The sequence below is a fragment of the Alligator sinensis genome, unplaced genomic scaffold, assembly GCF_000455745.1.
Source record: "Alligator sinensis unplaced genomic scaffold, ASM45574v1 scaffold1131_1, whole genome shotgun sequence".
NCBI lineage: Eukaryota > Metazoa > Chordata > Crocodylia > Alligatoridae > Alligator > Alligator sinensis.
Window position 1 is genome coordinate 97,644 of NW_005842218.1, and position 15,868 is coordinate 113,511.

General features: G+C 41.1%; 1 protein-coding gene across 1 annotated transcript in view; it reads right to left on the reverse strand.

Moving 5' to 3' along the window:
• Window positions 1-15,868, reverse strand: part of CFAP46 (cilia and flagella associated protein 46) — a 175,991-nt gene that overhangs the window by 8,299 nt on the left and 151,824 nt on the right. The window contains 7 exon segments of the mRNA XM_025208066.1: window positions 2,992-3,073; window positions 8,363-8,475; window positions 9,415-9,517; window positions 10,290-10,325; window positions 10,412-10,472; window positions 12,597-12,673; window positions 13,697-13,861. Coding sequence (XP_025063851.1) covers window positions 2,992-3,073; window positions 8,363-8,475; window positions 9,415-9,517; window positions 10,290-10,325; window positions 10,412-10,472; window positions 12,597-12,673; window positions 13,697-13,861 — 637 coding nt within the window.

Genomic DNA, 15,868 nt, shown 5'->3' on the forward strand with positions numbered 1-15,868 from the left:
GTGGCGAGGGCAGCAAGGAGCTTGTAGCGGCAGGCAGCTTTCGTGCATGGTCCCACTGTGCTCTGCCACACCAGTCACAGATGCTGTGCTCTGGAGAGCCTGGGGGAGGGCAGCAGGGCAGGGAGCACATCATTTGCGACCCAGGGTTTGCAGCTGGCCAGGCACCCTGGCTGGGAGGGGGCTTGCAGCATGCCTGTTCCTGGCCAGAATGCTCGGCCGGCTGCAAACCCCCGCCACTCCTGGCCAGCTGCAAATCTCCCCTCCAGGCCAGAGTGCCTGGCCAGGGAGTGCCCAAGCTGGCTGGGGGCTGAGGGATTGGAGAGGTTTGCAGCTGGCCAGGAGCAGCGGGGGTTTCCAGCCAGTTGAGCACTCTGGCCAGAAGTGGGCAGGCTGCAAACCCCCTCCTGGCTGGAGTGCCTGGCTGGCTGCAAACCTCCCCGCTCCCTCAGCCCCTAGCCCCACCCTGCAACCCCCAAGCCCCACTTACCTCCAGCAAAAAGAGTGAGCCTGAAGCAGCCTTTGGTAAGTGTGAGTGTCGGGCCCTGCCCTTCCCCGCTCCTTTCCCTTCCGGGCAGGGTTGAGGGTTTTCCCGCCCCTTTTGCAAACAGCTCTTGTAGGCTGGAACTCTGCCAGTCTGCAGAGCTCTTTGCAAAAGGGGGAAATCTGTGGGTTTCTCTTCTAAAAGAGAAAATCCGTGTTTTTTCTGATAAAAATGGGAAATCTGTGGTTGTCTGTTTTTCCATGGGAAACGGAAAACCAGGATCCCTGCTAATCACTAATGTTTGCAGGAAGTGTATTTCCAGAAGGAAACAAATGGGAGCCTATTACCTGCAGCAGCTGTTCAGAGCCTGTTTCGCTGTGTTGCCAGGAAGGACTAAAGGAGTTATGGTGCAAAACTGTTTTAAAGCGTTATAACAAAGTGAATTTAATTACTGAGGTTGTTTAACACAAGTGGAACCACCCAGTGTGCAGGAATTATCCACCTAATATTGCAGTTGTAAATTGTATCTAAATTGTTAGTTTTATTATTAACCATTGTTATTACATTTTTTGTTTATTTTTCTGTATATAAATTGGTTGTGTATAATGAAGCATAATGTGTTCATCAGGTTCAGAGCACATTCCTGAGTGGTGAGGGTGAGGGAAAGTCACCTCTCCATGGGACACCTCAGTTAGTAGATCTGCTTGAGGGGCTCCCAGGGCTACTGACACCCTGAGGACCCAAAATCCAGCACATCACTTGGCCTTAGCATGCTCGCATGGGTTACAAGTTTATTGACAAATTAAACAATTATTGGACAGAGGATTTGATGTCATTTTACAAAATTAACTGAAAGGCATTAGCAGGGCCAGATTAATGCATACGTAAACTAGGCACATGCCTAGAGCCCTGAGCTGTGGCGGGGCCCTGGTCCTTCCCTCTGCAGCGGCAGTGCTCTCCAGACAGGTAGCTAGCAGGCCAAGGGCTGCCTGAGCTCAGGGGCATCACCTGGCTCAATCCAACTCTTCCCCAAGCCTGTCCATCTACATATGTGGATATATATATATACATATATATATACATATATATATAAAAATAAAAATTAACTTTCTTGCACATGTTTACTATTGCTGACCAAGGGTGTTTAACCTTGAAGACCGCTCTGTCTCCCTGGTGTCACATAATTTCCAATATGAATTCTTGACAGAGTAAGGCCTTTATCTTTGCTTCTAATGCCCAGGGCCAGATTAACTGGGTAATGGGCCTTAGGCAAACAAACTGTGGCCCCCTATATATATAGCTAGATACACATACACACACACACACACACACACACTACTGTATATATATATATATATATAGCAGGGGCCCACTGTTTGCCTAAGGCCCATTACCCAGTTAATCTGGCCCTGGGCATTAGAAGCAAAGATAAAGGCCATACTCTGTCAAGAATTCATATTGGAAATTATGTGACACCAGGGAGACAGAGCGGTCTTCAAGGTTAAACACCCTTGGTCAGCAATAGTAAACATGTGCAAGAAAGTTAATTAGCATCTTTAAAAATATTATTCCAGTAAAAGACAATCACTTGGCTGAGAATCAAACTATTAAGTGTATGAAGCTTTAGAAGGAATGTGGAAGTCTTGCCTATTATAAAAATGCTGTATTGATTTCACTGGAATGACTTAAAAATCCTGACTTCACAGCATCTGGGTTCAGGTCACATAGTGAAAGGTTTCTGTTCTCTTTGCCCTTTTTTCTTTTGAGTTTTGGCTTGTCACCTCTTCACTGTTCACAGGATCACAGAAAAATAAGGCTGGAAGGGAACTCAGGAGGTCATCTAAGTCCAACTCCTTACTTGAACAAGGCAGTTACATCCCAGTCTAAAACTCTTTAGAAAAAATATTTATCTAATCTGTACTCAAAAACTTTCAGTGATAGAAATCTGACAATCTCTCTAGGTAATTTTAACCTAGAGTACTTAAACACTACCATAATTAGAAAAATGTCCATGATATAAATACTAAATCTCTTTTGCTCTAGTATCAGTCTATTACTTCTTGTCCTATCCTTGGAGGACATGGAGAACAGATGATTACCATCCTCCTTGTAACAACTCTTTTTGTACTTGAAAACTTACCATATTCCCCCTCCGGATTCTGTTCTCCAGATTAAATAGTCCTGGTTCTCCTAACCTTGTGAGTCACCTTTTCTAGACTTCTAATAATTTTGGTTGTTGTATATAAATTTGTACACTGACTTCTGTAATTTTATTTCTACAGGTCCTTGCTATACTCTTCTATTTATCTTTAGTAACATGGCCCTGATAAAATACAACACAGGAGAAAAATGCCCAAATCCTAACTTCAGACTTCAATAGGAGCTCAATAGGAGCTCTTTCTGCCTGCAGAAGTAGATAAAATTTGGCATACAGAACTTTAAATTTACTTTTAAAGAAAAAAGTAGAATGTGGCTTAATAGAGATATTACTAAAACAAAATTTATTTGACCTTCTGTGTATATCAGTCTTCGTCAGTCGTTGAGAACTCTGAGTTGACTGCATCAGATCTAAAAGTATCATCAACTGGCATTCTGGGGAAAAAAAAATTCTGTTATTTCAGCAGTATGTACATTAATAACAAAGTATAACCAAATGAACCCAGAGAGTATGGGCAGAAATCCATTTGAGGTGGCCCAAATCACACTCCCATTTGGAGTACTTCAAAGTCAAAGCATCTTCAGGTCTGTGCAGATATCCCCCTGCCCAGGACTTCAAAACTGCTGTGAGAAAATGTAGCAGCAGTGTTCTCCAGCAAGGGCGATGATGAACAGGCATGCCTCTTTGTTCCAGTTTCTCAAGAACAGCTGAATGCACAGGAGAGAGCTCACTGACTGCATGCCTGGCTCCCCACTTCCTCCCTAGGTGGGGGTGAAGAAGGGGAAGCAGAGCACTGTGGGATACCAGGGGATCATGCAACCTCCTATCACACTCCACTAGAGGGTGCGGCCATGTCAGAAAGAGCTTTTAAAGTAAGCACTTCAAAGATGTTCCTTTTCTGAGAGTTATTTTTAAGTGCTTCACTGAACATGAATGTCTGCACCCTTGCTGTTTGTAGTACTTCAAAAGCACTTGTAGCACTCCATACAGCAAGTCTGTCCATGGCCAGATTCTGTTCTTTCCCTACTATAAGTTAGTTATCTATCCTAGGAGTGTCAAACTTACCTTATGCCCTGGCCAGATCCAGAACGGGGGCTCCTTATGGGATGTATTTGGGCCAAGGCACTGGCAGCAGCTTCAGCCATGACATAAGCAGCCAGAGCAGCAGTAGGGGGACAAGTGGCTGAGAGGCAGGCAGATGCTGTGGCGAAGGTGGCAGGGCAAGACTTGCTCACCTCCTGTTGCAATGGCCATGTCAGCTGGGGCCCCTGTTTCTACATTAGGCCCTACTCACCACTGGCCTTTCCCTCAAACTCCAGGGCCCATACATAACCCAGTGGGTAAGACAGAGAAGCTCTGCAAGATGTATACTTCATACCCCTGATTTAACCCCTTGGCTTTGCTACTAACTATCCTTGTCATCTGATAACTGACCATGCATATTTCAGCAAACACTTCTATTAACACATCTTTTTTTGTTCAGTGTTTGTATAGTACCTAATACTATTGGATCCCAGGGGTCCTTAGCACAATATTCATTCAATTAATAGGAAAAATAATTTACAGGTCTCTACTACAATTTTATTCAAGCCAGGAAGAACTAAGCTCTGTGGAATTACCTGTATGACTAAGTTCTAATCATTGTAGGACAAGCTTCAACCCAAGTCTGCTATTTGAATTTTATCCAAACAGATTCCATAATATTTTGCACGCAATGACATGTCTGACATTTACAGCAGAATATCAGCTGTCTATCTGTTGATTGAAATTTAAGTACGATTTTAAATAATATATGTACTATTCTGGGAGATTATCCCAGTGCCTTATAAATCAAATATGATTTTTCCAAATGTTTGCTATTAATTTATGGTGCCAGTGAAACCAAATAAAAAAATACAGAACTGACTAATTCATTAGCAGGGGTGTAGGTTGTAGCCGTGTTGGTCTAAGGGCCAACATTCTCTAACTATTTGGGTTGGTCTAATAAAAGATATCAAATTCACCCAAAGAACCTTGTCTGCCTAATTCATTAGCAAGCTTTTTAATTCCTGCACTGTATTCTTGAATATTTGAGAAAAATACAAAAAGCTACTGTAATTCTAAAAAAAATCTGTCTTTTGTAAATGACTATTCATGCCCTCTCAAAAACTATTAAATACAGAAAACTGTAGGCAGACTGGTAAATATGAAATCTCCATTCATAGGAAACAACATTCGTCTTTGATGACAGTGAATTATATTGATATGTTCAGTGAAGACACAGTTCAGTGAAGGCTTATGAGCAAATACATGTATTGACCTCAATGAAAAACTGGCTTTGAATCTGGTTCAGTCTATAGCCTGCAGGATAACATTATGGGCTGTCAAACTGGGACTGTGAAAATTAGTGCAGGTGAACTGAAAGCAGAACAACTTGTGAATACACCTTCCCTTTAAATTATATTCAATCCTATTAGCTGAGTGAATAGTGAACTTTTTACAGGGGATTAATTCTGACAGCTGTGCTAAGAAAAAGAGATATTTTAGGACCTGGGGTCAAATTTGTAAAGCTACTCAAGAATTTAAGAAGGCAAATAGGCACCTATCTGTGTTTATAGATGCCTAAATATTTTTAAAAGAAGTCTGGTTGTTGGGCAGCTCTGGTCAAACTTTCAACATGGTCACACTCTGCAGTAAACTGACTACTCTGGGATAAAAGTGGAGTGGACACACTGTACCGCCTTAAACTGGGACCATATCATTCCACTCTAGCATGAAGTCATCACTTGAGAAGTAGCCACTGTGAGTTAGAGCATTATACTGATTGCATGTCCACCCCTGTATCTATTTTATAATGGAGTAGCAACCAGCTCTCCCCACCAAGTGTTCAGGCACTTAACTGCTCCTATTAGGGGCAGCTATCTTGGGAGAGCTGGTCACGTGTCCACTCCTTATACAGAGTAAATCACTCTAGACACGTCTACATGTTCCCATATGGCAACATTGATACAGTGCCATGCTTTAGTACTTCCTTTTGGAAGTAGTAAAGCATGGTGCAGTACGGGGTGGTTACTGCACCGTGAGCGTGGTGCATGGTTAGATTTCACCGCTATGTTGCCATAGCAATGCAATATAAGTGGGGAGTGGGCTGCTATGGCGACGTAGCTGGTGATCACGTGTAGACTCACGTGATTGCTATGTCACTGTAGCACGCCAATAGACGTGCCCTCTCTGATTTAAATTTAGGCCCAAATATTAGAGGATATCTTGAAAAGTTGCTGCATTTTATGTCTGCCTTTCTAAGATATCTGGATGCAATGGCAGGAAACCAAATTTCAGAAGAGAAAAATCTGCCTCTAAACAACAGAGGAAGGTATGTTCAATAAAAAAACCACAACCTTAAGTACCATGGGATCTGCTGCTGAAAACTTCAATTTAGACTATACACCTAGGATGGCTAGGGGTGTGAATAGTTTTACTAGCTTGCTAGGTATACACTGAGAATATTTTGCTGATTTATTATACCTGTAATATACTGGTAAAGTGTGTGTAGTATGGACATGACCTAAAACCATTCTAAGAGCAATGAAAAATTAATCTGACAATTTTCTGTTAGCAACTTCTCTCTTCATTTATCGTGAATGAGTTAATGCCCCCATCTACAGAACCTGGAGGCAGGCCAGTATGGCTTCTGAATGTTGCAGTACTAAAACCCCACCCTTCAGCTCAGGCCACCAGGAGAATTTTTCCAAAGCTGTAGAAACGCTCCAGAAATTAATTATTAGTATTAAGGTAATAACTTGATATAATGAATCAATTAACCTTGAGACAATTAGATGTCTAAGTCTCCCTTTAGGAAAAAGCTTCAATTTGTATTCTGGCCATTTATCAGACTATCAGGGTGGGTTGAATGAGCAGAGATGATGCTAACAGAAGAAAAGAAAATTAGCAGGTAAGAAATTTCTCATTCTGTTGCACAGTCACGGCTTTATTCTCATTTATCACTACTGGGAAATAATGAGCAGCAGATCACAGAAGTAGAGTAGGAAGATTAAGCAGAGTTTTAATTATTATTAGAGAACAACAGGAGCCAGGAATGGACATTCCATCCCTATATATTTAAGAATGATGTACCTGTGTACACAGCACAACGCAGTATCATGCCCCTAGCAACCTTCAGAATGAACTCAACTGGGCAAAAGGACATTTTAGTCAGAGTGGAGTGTTATACCACTCCATCTGTACACTTGTGATACCAGAGCAAGGCATGGTGTCAGGCCTTGAGAACACATGACATATCAGACCCAACCCATTAACAATTTCCTACCAAATGAATTTGCAGAGGAACAGAACTTAGTTGACATATTTTGTACATTTTCCCCCAGTGTTCCTAGGGACATCTATGACAGGTTTCCAAAATGCCTAGCTTGCCACCTGGTACTAAATTTTAACATTTTGCAATATGAGGCCCTAAGATTCTGTTGTTTTGAACACGATGATACTTCTACTTCAACATTACTTTTTGCTTTTCAAAAGAATATGAACATTGATGCCTTCATAATAAGGCAACCTCTAACAGTACATAGGAGATTTCCATTGTTGGTATCAAAAGTAGCCACTACATCGCCTTTTGCCCCTTTTTAAACATCTGCTGCTGGTTGTTGGATTTTGACTATTGATCTGATCCCACTTGGGCAGGTTTGTAGGTATATTCTTTTGGTTCAGGCATATAATCTACAGAATGGCCTAAGTAAACTAAAAGCATGTGTACTTAGAGATTCTGGAAACTTATCTGGTAAGTACACTCTCCAGTTTGAAAGGGTTGCTCTGTAGCAAGTGTGCAAGTGTAGGGCAGGAGGCACTTTTATATTTGCCTGCCTGTAAAAGACTGGCTCTTTTCCACACTGAAAAGAGCTTATTCCCACTCAACAACTCCACAAGTCTGCTTCTTTGGACAGAGCATTAACTGAAAGGTTGTCTGCACATAGCTAGCAACTCATGTCTTACTATGATTATGTTCTGAAAAGCAGATTAGTCATTGTGAGTGCTCCTGCACAGAAGCTCTTTTTTTTGCATTCCCCATGCAGATTTCTCTGGAAGCTTCTGGTACAGAATTTTCCTTCTGCTAAGAAAGCACAATCTTCTTAACTATTGTTGGTTCTGATAAAAAGCAAGAGACTGCTATGCTTGTTTTGATAGTAAGGGTTGAGGACAGTTTGGCCAGGAAATAACCTGAGATGGCAAGGGTTATATCCCTAGATGATGAGCAACTTGTTTACTATCAGGTGGGATTTCCTCTCAGGCATTTTTGGGGGGAGTGGAATTTTCATGCGTCTCTGATTTGGTCACCAGCTGCCTGAAGTGCTTATTTTACCTGAACATGAAGCTAGCTTGGAAAGTGAGGAAGGGGGAAACAGCAACCCTTTTCTGCCTTCCAGTATCCCCCTTTTCAAACAGAACACAGGTTTATGACTGATGCTTAGAAATTGCAGTTCCCATTCTGCCACAATCCAAGCTCCTTCCTAACACAAACGTGATCGCACCTGTGCCAGCAGCAGGGCTTGACAGTATTAAACACAGAATAGCTTAAATGAAGAGCATGGCCCTTCAGCTGTGCATTGAAATGTGCCCTTTACTGCAGAACAGTAACATTAATAATTATTTGGTATAGAATAAATATAATTTTATGATTATTAGTGAGAAAAGAGTATACCAAATATTCCTTTTCAGCTTGCTTTCCTCACCTGGGATATTCATAGCAACCAATCTGTCAAGTAAAATATGAGATAAGAATCTCTCCATCCCATAGAACAGAAATGCACTGCTTGTACTCAGTAGCTGCTCCCATTCAGCTTGACTGCAAGCAAAGGCAAGAAGTTGTTTAGACTATGTTAATATTTCACAGAATATTTTTCAAAGACATCTATGCAAATTTTTTCTGTGTTAGTTACTCAACAAGCAATTGTTTGGAAGAATATATATAAAGCAGAAAGACAGAGAAAATGTTATGAAGCAGAATTTGCAATAGAAGTTTATATAGACTATAACAGTCTAACATCTCATAGTAAATAATGCACTGATAATGGCAATACTGAGCTGCTGCATTTTAATTTCTTTGGGTAAGACTGAAGTATTCATACATAGAATTATTCTAATTAACTGTAAAAATTATTATACTTTTACTATCAGATCTCCTCAAAATTGTACACTATGAGATAAATCTCCATTGATTTATTTCAGAACTCTGTGTTCCCATATTGCAATATCATAATGTACATACAGAAGCAAGTTTGCAAACATTTTATATATTAAAAATGTTTTTTAACTGTTTGAGGCCAGGAGGAGTTGTAAGGTCCATAGAAGAGTATGTACTCACCTAGTACTTTGCTAGAATGCTAATTTATGACTCTATTGATCTATTTATTGACTTTTAGCAAAGTTTCTGGTCGTCTCATTTTCCAGTATTTACATTACTATTTTCTAAGACTTCATTTATTGCAATCAAAAAATACAGTTCCAATAGGCTGTTCTAACATTCCAACAGGCAGTAGCAATACTCATGAGAATATCCACATATCCTGCAGTTTTGGCGTTACCAGTTTGGCTAAGTTTCGTCCGGGTTTGTTTCCTGGATTCTTTTTGAAAACTTTTGTCTACAAAGCTAAAGATATATTTGGGGCAGCGATCACATATTTTCACAATGGGGCCCTAATTTTGATTGGGGCCTTTGGGAAGTACTGTAATTGAAGAAAAAAAAAAGTAAAATGGAGAGCAACATAGAAGAGTAATTACTAACCTTGGAACACGAATGCTACCAATAACACCTTCCCAACGAGATGTAAATTGCTCCTGGTATTTTTGTAGGATTTCCCTTATTTTTTTAGAAGGACTTATTGCTTCTGCAATGTAAGAACTGTACCAGTCAGTTATTTAGGAAGAAATAAATCTCAGTAATACATAATGCAAGAATTCCAGATAAGCATTCAAGAAGTGTCCAATATTTTCTCTTGGGTTGTACATCCAAAGACCAGCACAGAGTCAGAATGATCAGGCTCTATGCAGGTGAAATGTAAGACAACAGAGGAGTTAGGAGCTGAAAGTTACCATCATGAGCTGAGGCCAGGTTGTGGAGTTACAGTTCCAGCTCCCTGGAACTAGCAGCAATTGTTGGATAGTACATAAGGGTGACTGGATTCCTTTACCCTTCTCCTAACCCACGTCTCTCGTTAGACTTTTTTCCAAGCTTATGAAGGACATAGAACTTCTGCAGCCTTAGCAGTATACTCAGCATTCATACCTGCTTAATCCACTTATGGCCCTCAGTATAGCGCTTAAGCAATAGTTTTCCATCTTAATTAAAAATGCTATAACAAGTTCTTGCTAATAAGCTGTGTATTTTGGGGGGAACACCTAGTGAGAAAGATTACGTAAATAATTTATTTGAGATACAAATTTAATATTTGATTTCTAATTTGAGGGAAGAATGCAACCTAATTTGGCAAGTGACTGAATCTGAAGCAGGTTTTAATTTTTATAAAAAATTAGAAAAACTCAGAAGAAATCATCAAAACTAACTGATGATTAAGTAAGTACATGTATCAGAAAGAGCTGTTTAGTCAACAACTTTAATGTCACAACTCCAGTTTGGGAGACAAGTACTTTAAACATTACCTGTTTCTTTTGTTTCATTATACGGATCCACAATATCTGATACACAGTTAAGAAGATGCAAACAATGAAATCTGTAATTTTAATTGATATATCTTGGATAACAGTAACTTTTGAAAGGATACATTTAAAATTATTCATATCCAAAGGCATGCAATTAGGAGGTAAAACACGATTAACTGGCACCTACAATTAAATAATAATAAAGATTACTTTTTTACCAAGGTATATCAATAACACATAACTGGGTCCGACAAAATCAGATACTCAAAAGGTTTACTGAATGCTAGAAGCATAGGTAAAAAAATCAGATCTATACGCCAGCACCAACTAAAATCAAAAGCATAGGCAACAATTATTTTGTTGATGAGAAATAGCTCAAGTATACCTTGAAGTGTATTTTGAAGTGATTTCCTGTTGTGTACCATCACTGATAAACAGAATAAGGAAAAAGCAGCTCAGGAATTATTGAGAAAAGATGAAGGATCTGGATTCTTATCACAAAATCTGATATTCATTCTATTTAACACTTACAATGGGTGTGAACAGGCCCTTGTTTCTAACAGGAGAAATGCTGTTAGAAGCTGAGAGTATACAGGCATTCATGTGGTTTCTCGATCTTCAGTTTTTGCCCAGAAAGGCCGTGTCCAGATGAGCAGGGGCATGTAGTTTATAGTGCCACAAACCACAAGCAGCAAACATTAAAACATGCACTGTGCTACAAATACGCAGTGCAGTGGCAAAATTTGATACCGGGATTTCCCGGTAGCAACACCCCCCACCCCCAGAAACATAAGAGGTGCAAAGCATGCAAAATAAGCATGTGTTGGCACATATGGAGGTTGGGCTGTCCAGAGCAAAGCTCTGGCTGCCGGCCAGGCCCTGGTGATGTCTGACCTATGCCCCTGCTGTTCCAGCATGCTACCAGGCCACCAGATAAGACTGCTGGCGCCAGCACAGGTGCTAGCCTCAGCCTCCAGCTCTCCCTGGCTGAAGAGCTGGGCAAAGGCAGTTTGCCTGTTGCAGGACAGTTTATCCCGCTATGAAGTGCACATGCAGGGTTGTGTACTGAGGAAATTTCTGCTGCTGCAAGCACATGCCCCTGCTCGTCTGGATGCAGCTGAAGATTTTTGTCTGAGCAAGAGTTTCTTGCACCAGAATGAACACCTCTATATGGCATATCCCCACTGCTTGATTCATCCAGGGGCTTGGGAAGGATCAATTAGCTGCTGCTTGCTTCACATTCCAGAGACTGGGGTGCCCCTGGTCTGTGAAAGGCATAGGGGGCATAACACTACTCCTTGACTCCTTCCCTCTCCTGCAACTGGAGCCAGGCTCTGGCCTTGAGGAAATGCCCCCCATGCCTTCCCAAGACCAGGGTAACTCCCATCTGTGGAAGGCATTGGAGGCATTTTCCTGCTGCTAGATTCCTCCTGGTATGAGAGAAGTTGAGTTGCTGCTGCCCCCAGCACCATCTCGAGACCGGGATCACAGGAAAGCACTTCCCCAAGGAAGAAATTCCATAGATTTCATCGACATTAGGGCTGGAAGGAACCTCGCAATATCATCAAGTCCAGCCCCCTGCCCAAGGGGCAGGAAGTCAGCTGGAGTCAAACAATCCCAGCAAGATAAGCATCTAAATGTTTCTTAAGAGTCCAGAGTAGGTGCTTACACCACTTCTGGAGGCAGTCTACTCCAGGCTTTGGGGGCTCAGACAGTAAAGAAGGTTTTCCTTATGTCCAGCCTAAAATGATCTTGGAGGAGTTTGTGACCATTTGACCCTGTCATCCCTTGGGGTGCTCTGGTGAACAAACGTTCCCCCAGATCCTGATACACGCCCCTTATATACTTATAGGCAGCCACTAAGTCACCCCTGAGCCTACGCTGTTCCAGGCTGAAGAGTCCCATGGCTCTCAGCCTCTCCTCATAAGGCCTGTTCTCTGGCCCTCTGATCATGCGCATGGCTCTCCTCTGGACTCTCTTATTTCAACAAGGCCAGAGCTCAGCTTGTTTGCCTGAAAAGACGAGGAGGTGGTTGCAGGCTGGGGCACCTATATATTCCCCCACTCTCACCATGATTTCTAGCAGTGCAATTTCGCCAGTCATTTCTAGCGCTAAAAATGAGTGTGTGACAGCTAAACAAGGAAAACAAATTATTCTGTTGCCCCTCTTCACGAACATATCTTTAGAAAAACCTCAAGAAAATGTGTAAAACTGTAACTCCACATTTATGAGATATCTTTAAAATTATATCTCATTATAGACATTAGCACTCCTTTATGTTAAAAGCGAATATATGGTTCTGCTTACTATTTTTATGCTCTTTTTCTGATTTGCTTTTGGCTTTGGCTCCTTTGAACTTTTAACATCTTTTTTTACTTCATTCTCTGTAGAAAAAAAGAATATAAAAGCTTTACTATAGACTTGGTGCTCACTGAATTACTGTGTGAATTCTTTCACTGAAAGAAATTACCTAATTAATCCCCAGTAACTAGCTGCATGTAATGTTTTCTATCTTAATAGAGACTCTGGGTATTTTGCAAAATGAAGTATGTTAGCATTTAAATAATTATTTCTTTTTACAAAATGAAGTAGATAAGTATTTAATTAAATATGAATACTACTAATGGAAAGAGTAATTCATTGTTGAAGAAACAGGAAAAAAAGCCCTTATCATTCTGAATAAGTGGTCACATCTACCTGAGAGGCTTACTGTACAGTAGCTCGTTACTGGTATGAACTGTGACGCAACACTGTTGTAAGAGCCACTAGGAAACCATGCCAAGATGCTACTGTGCAGTAATGCCAGTTACTGCGCAGCCATTTAGTGCTTGGTTATGCAAGTACTAAATGACTGTGCAGTAACAACTGTGCAGTGGGTGGCTTGTGTAGACCTGTGCACTATGTCATCACCTGAACAGTTAAATGACCAAAAATACCTTTGTGAATATTCCTGACACTCTTGAAGGAAAATGAACTACCTGTAGTTGAGAGCCTCTGAATGTTTAAATGGTTTTGAAGGAAGCAGAAGAAATGAGATTACATTTCTCAATACTCTCTGCAATAACTGATTAAATAAAGTAAGCACAGATGACTCTTGCTCAAAGGGCAGTGTGGCAGTCAGGCATCACTGTAATGCATGATGGTTATTTGAGGTGTATCTTATAACTGATTTGGTTATTTTTTACTTTGTCAATGATTCCCCCCACCCCATAATCCTGTACATTACTGAAAATCTTTCACATGTTTTTAATATACTCTTTGTAGCAGATAGTTCAGCCACTATTACTAGGAATTCAATTATATAAGACAGCCTCTTAGTACAATGTAAATTATATGAATAGCATAATAAATACTTGGTTTTATTACATCCTTGTTTTGGAATACAAAGAATACTCTAGTAATTGTACCTGGTTCCTCTATATGTATTCGATTGTAGAGAAGTTGGAGAGAAAAGTCTCTGGATACAGAACATATTGCCTCCTCTTGAAAGATACTCAGAGCTTCCAAAGGTAGCTCCATAAGTGATTTGTCTGCTAGTAATATTAAAGACTCTCCTAAATCCATAGGTGTATCTAAGAAGAAATCAATCAATTCTTAATATATATGTTATTAATTATACTTGTTTATGAAACAGGTTGTAGCCGTGTTGGTCTAAGTACATAGGCAGACAAGGTTCTTTGGGTGAATCTGATATCTTTTATTAGACCAATTTAAATAGTTGGAAAAAATAGTTTTTATAGTTGTCTTCCAACTATTTAAGTTGGTCTAATAAGATTCACCCAAAAAACCTTGTCTGCCTAACAAGGAAATACATTTAAAAGACCTTTAAAAGAACTATTACACATAAACGGGAATATCTTACTGTATAAAAACATTGTAATTAACATGGGTTAATTACTCAAAAAGAGCACTGATCTCATACTACCAAAGAATCTTCTTTTATAGTAATACAAATGTGTGGAGATCAACTAGGAAGATGGAAGAAACCAGCTGCCAAACTTCATATGAGGAAAGAAACCCTCCCCAACTTCCCACAAAGCCAACAGTCTTGATAGACAAGGCTGAAAAGCAATTACCAGTGTATATTTTTTTCATTTTTATTGAGAAACATCATAATTTATCACAACAAAAACTAAACAAAATAGTTCACAAGATGAGGTCTAGATTTGACTCTCTCTGGGCATGTCTATATGTGCAATTAATGTGTCTGAATTTTCTGTGCAGAAAGCTTGTTCCCTTGTTTACCTCTGCAAACAGCGATCGCCTCTGGGCAGGGATGGAGCTAGTGCCTCGGAGAGCCTGTCCAAGGAGGGCTCTGACGTTCCCTGGTGGCACTGCCCTGCTTAGACCACAGGCGGGTCCCTGGAGGGGAAACGGAGGTGATTGCTATTTGCAGAGGTAAACAAGGGAACACCCCAAGATCCAGGGCTCTTGGGGCTGGAGAACAGCACCTTTTTGTTGTCCTAGTTTGTTAGACTGAAACTTTTGGGAGGAGACAGACAACGGGTGAGAAGAAGCCAGAGTTAACCCAGTCGCCGCTCAACTTGAACTTTGCCATTTGTGTGCTATTTGTAGCCCAGGCAATTTAGCATTTTGAGTATACCTGGAAGCTGAGAGAACAGGATCAAATTATATACCTTGCTAAATGGAAAGGAATTCATATTCAGTTCATATTCACCATGAAAGAAAGGCCTCTGGGCAAATTCCTCAGGTCTAACAGGCACCAGATGATACAGTTTTAACACTGCACACCCCAAAGTGCTGACCAATACCACGTTTCTGCATCAACCAATGTTTTATCTAAACCTACAAACTGTGCCATGCCTGAGCAGCACCGTGATAGACTTGAATGGACATTATCATAACGTAGGCCATGGTAATCAGGGATTATAACAGTTGTAACCAAACAGGCAATCCCTCTCCAGTTAATCTAAATCATCAGAAGAATTTTTCTCCTTGGAAAAGAGCTGAGGTAAACCCCCAACTCCATGCTGCTTGGAGCTGCCTAGGAGCTGGGGACAGCTCACCCCACCACTTCTAAGCCAAGCAGCAGTTCATAGATTTCATAGATTTCATAGACATTAGGGCTGGAAGGGACCTCGGAAGATCATCGAGTCCAGCCCCCTGCCCAAAGGGCAGGAAGTCAGCTGGGGTCATAGGATCCCAGCAAGATAAGCATCCAGTTTGCTCTTGAAGGTGTTCAGTGTAGGCGCTTGAACCACCTCCAGTGGCAGGCTGTTCCAGACCTTGGGGGCTCGGACAGTAAAGAAATTCTTCCTTATGTCCAGCCTGAAACGGTCTTGTAGTAGTTTATGACCGTTCGACCTAGTCGTCATCCCTTGGGGCACTCTGGTGAACAAACGTTCCCCCAGATGCTGGTGGTCACCCCTGATAAACTTGTAGGTGGCCATCAGATCACCCCTGAGCCTGCGCTTTTCCAGGCTAAAGAGCCCCAGGGCTCTCAGCCTGTCATCGTAGGGTCTGCTTCCCTGACCTCTGATCATGCGCGTGGCTCTTCTCTGGACTCTCTCAAGCTTCTCCACATCCTTTTTGAATTGTGGAGCCCAAAACTGGAAGCA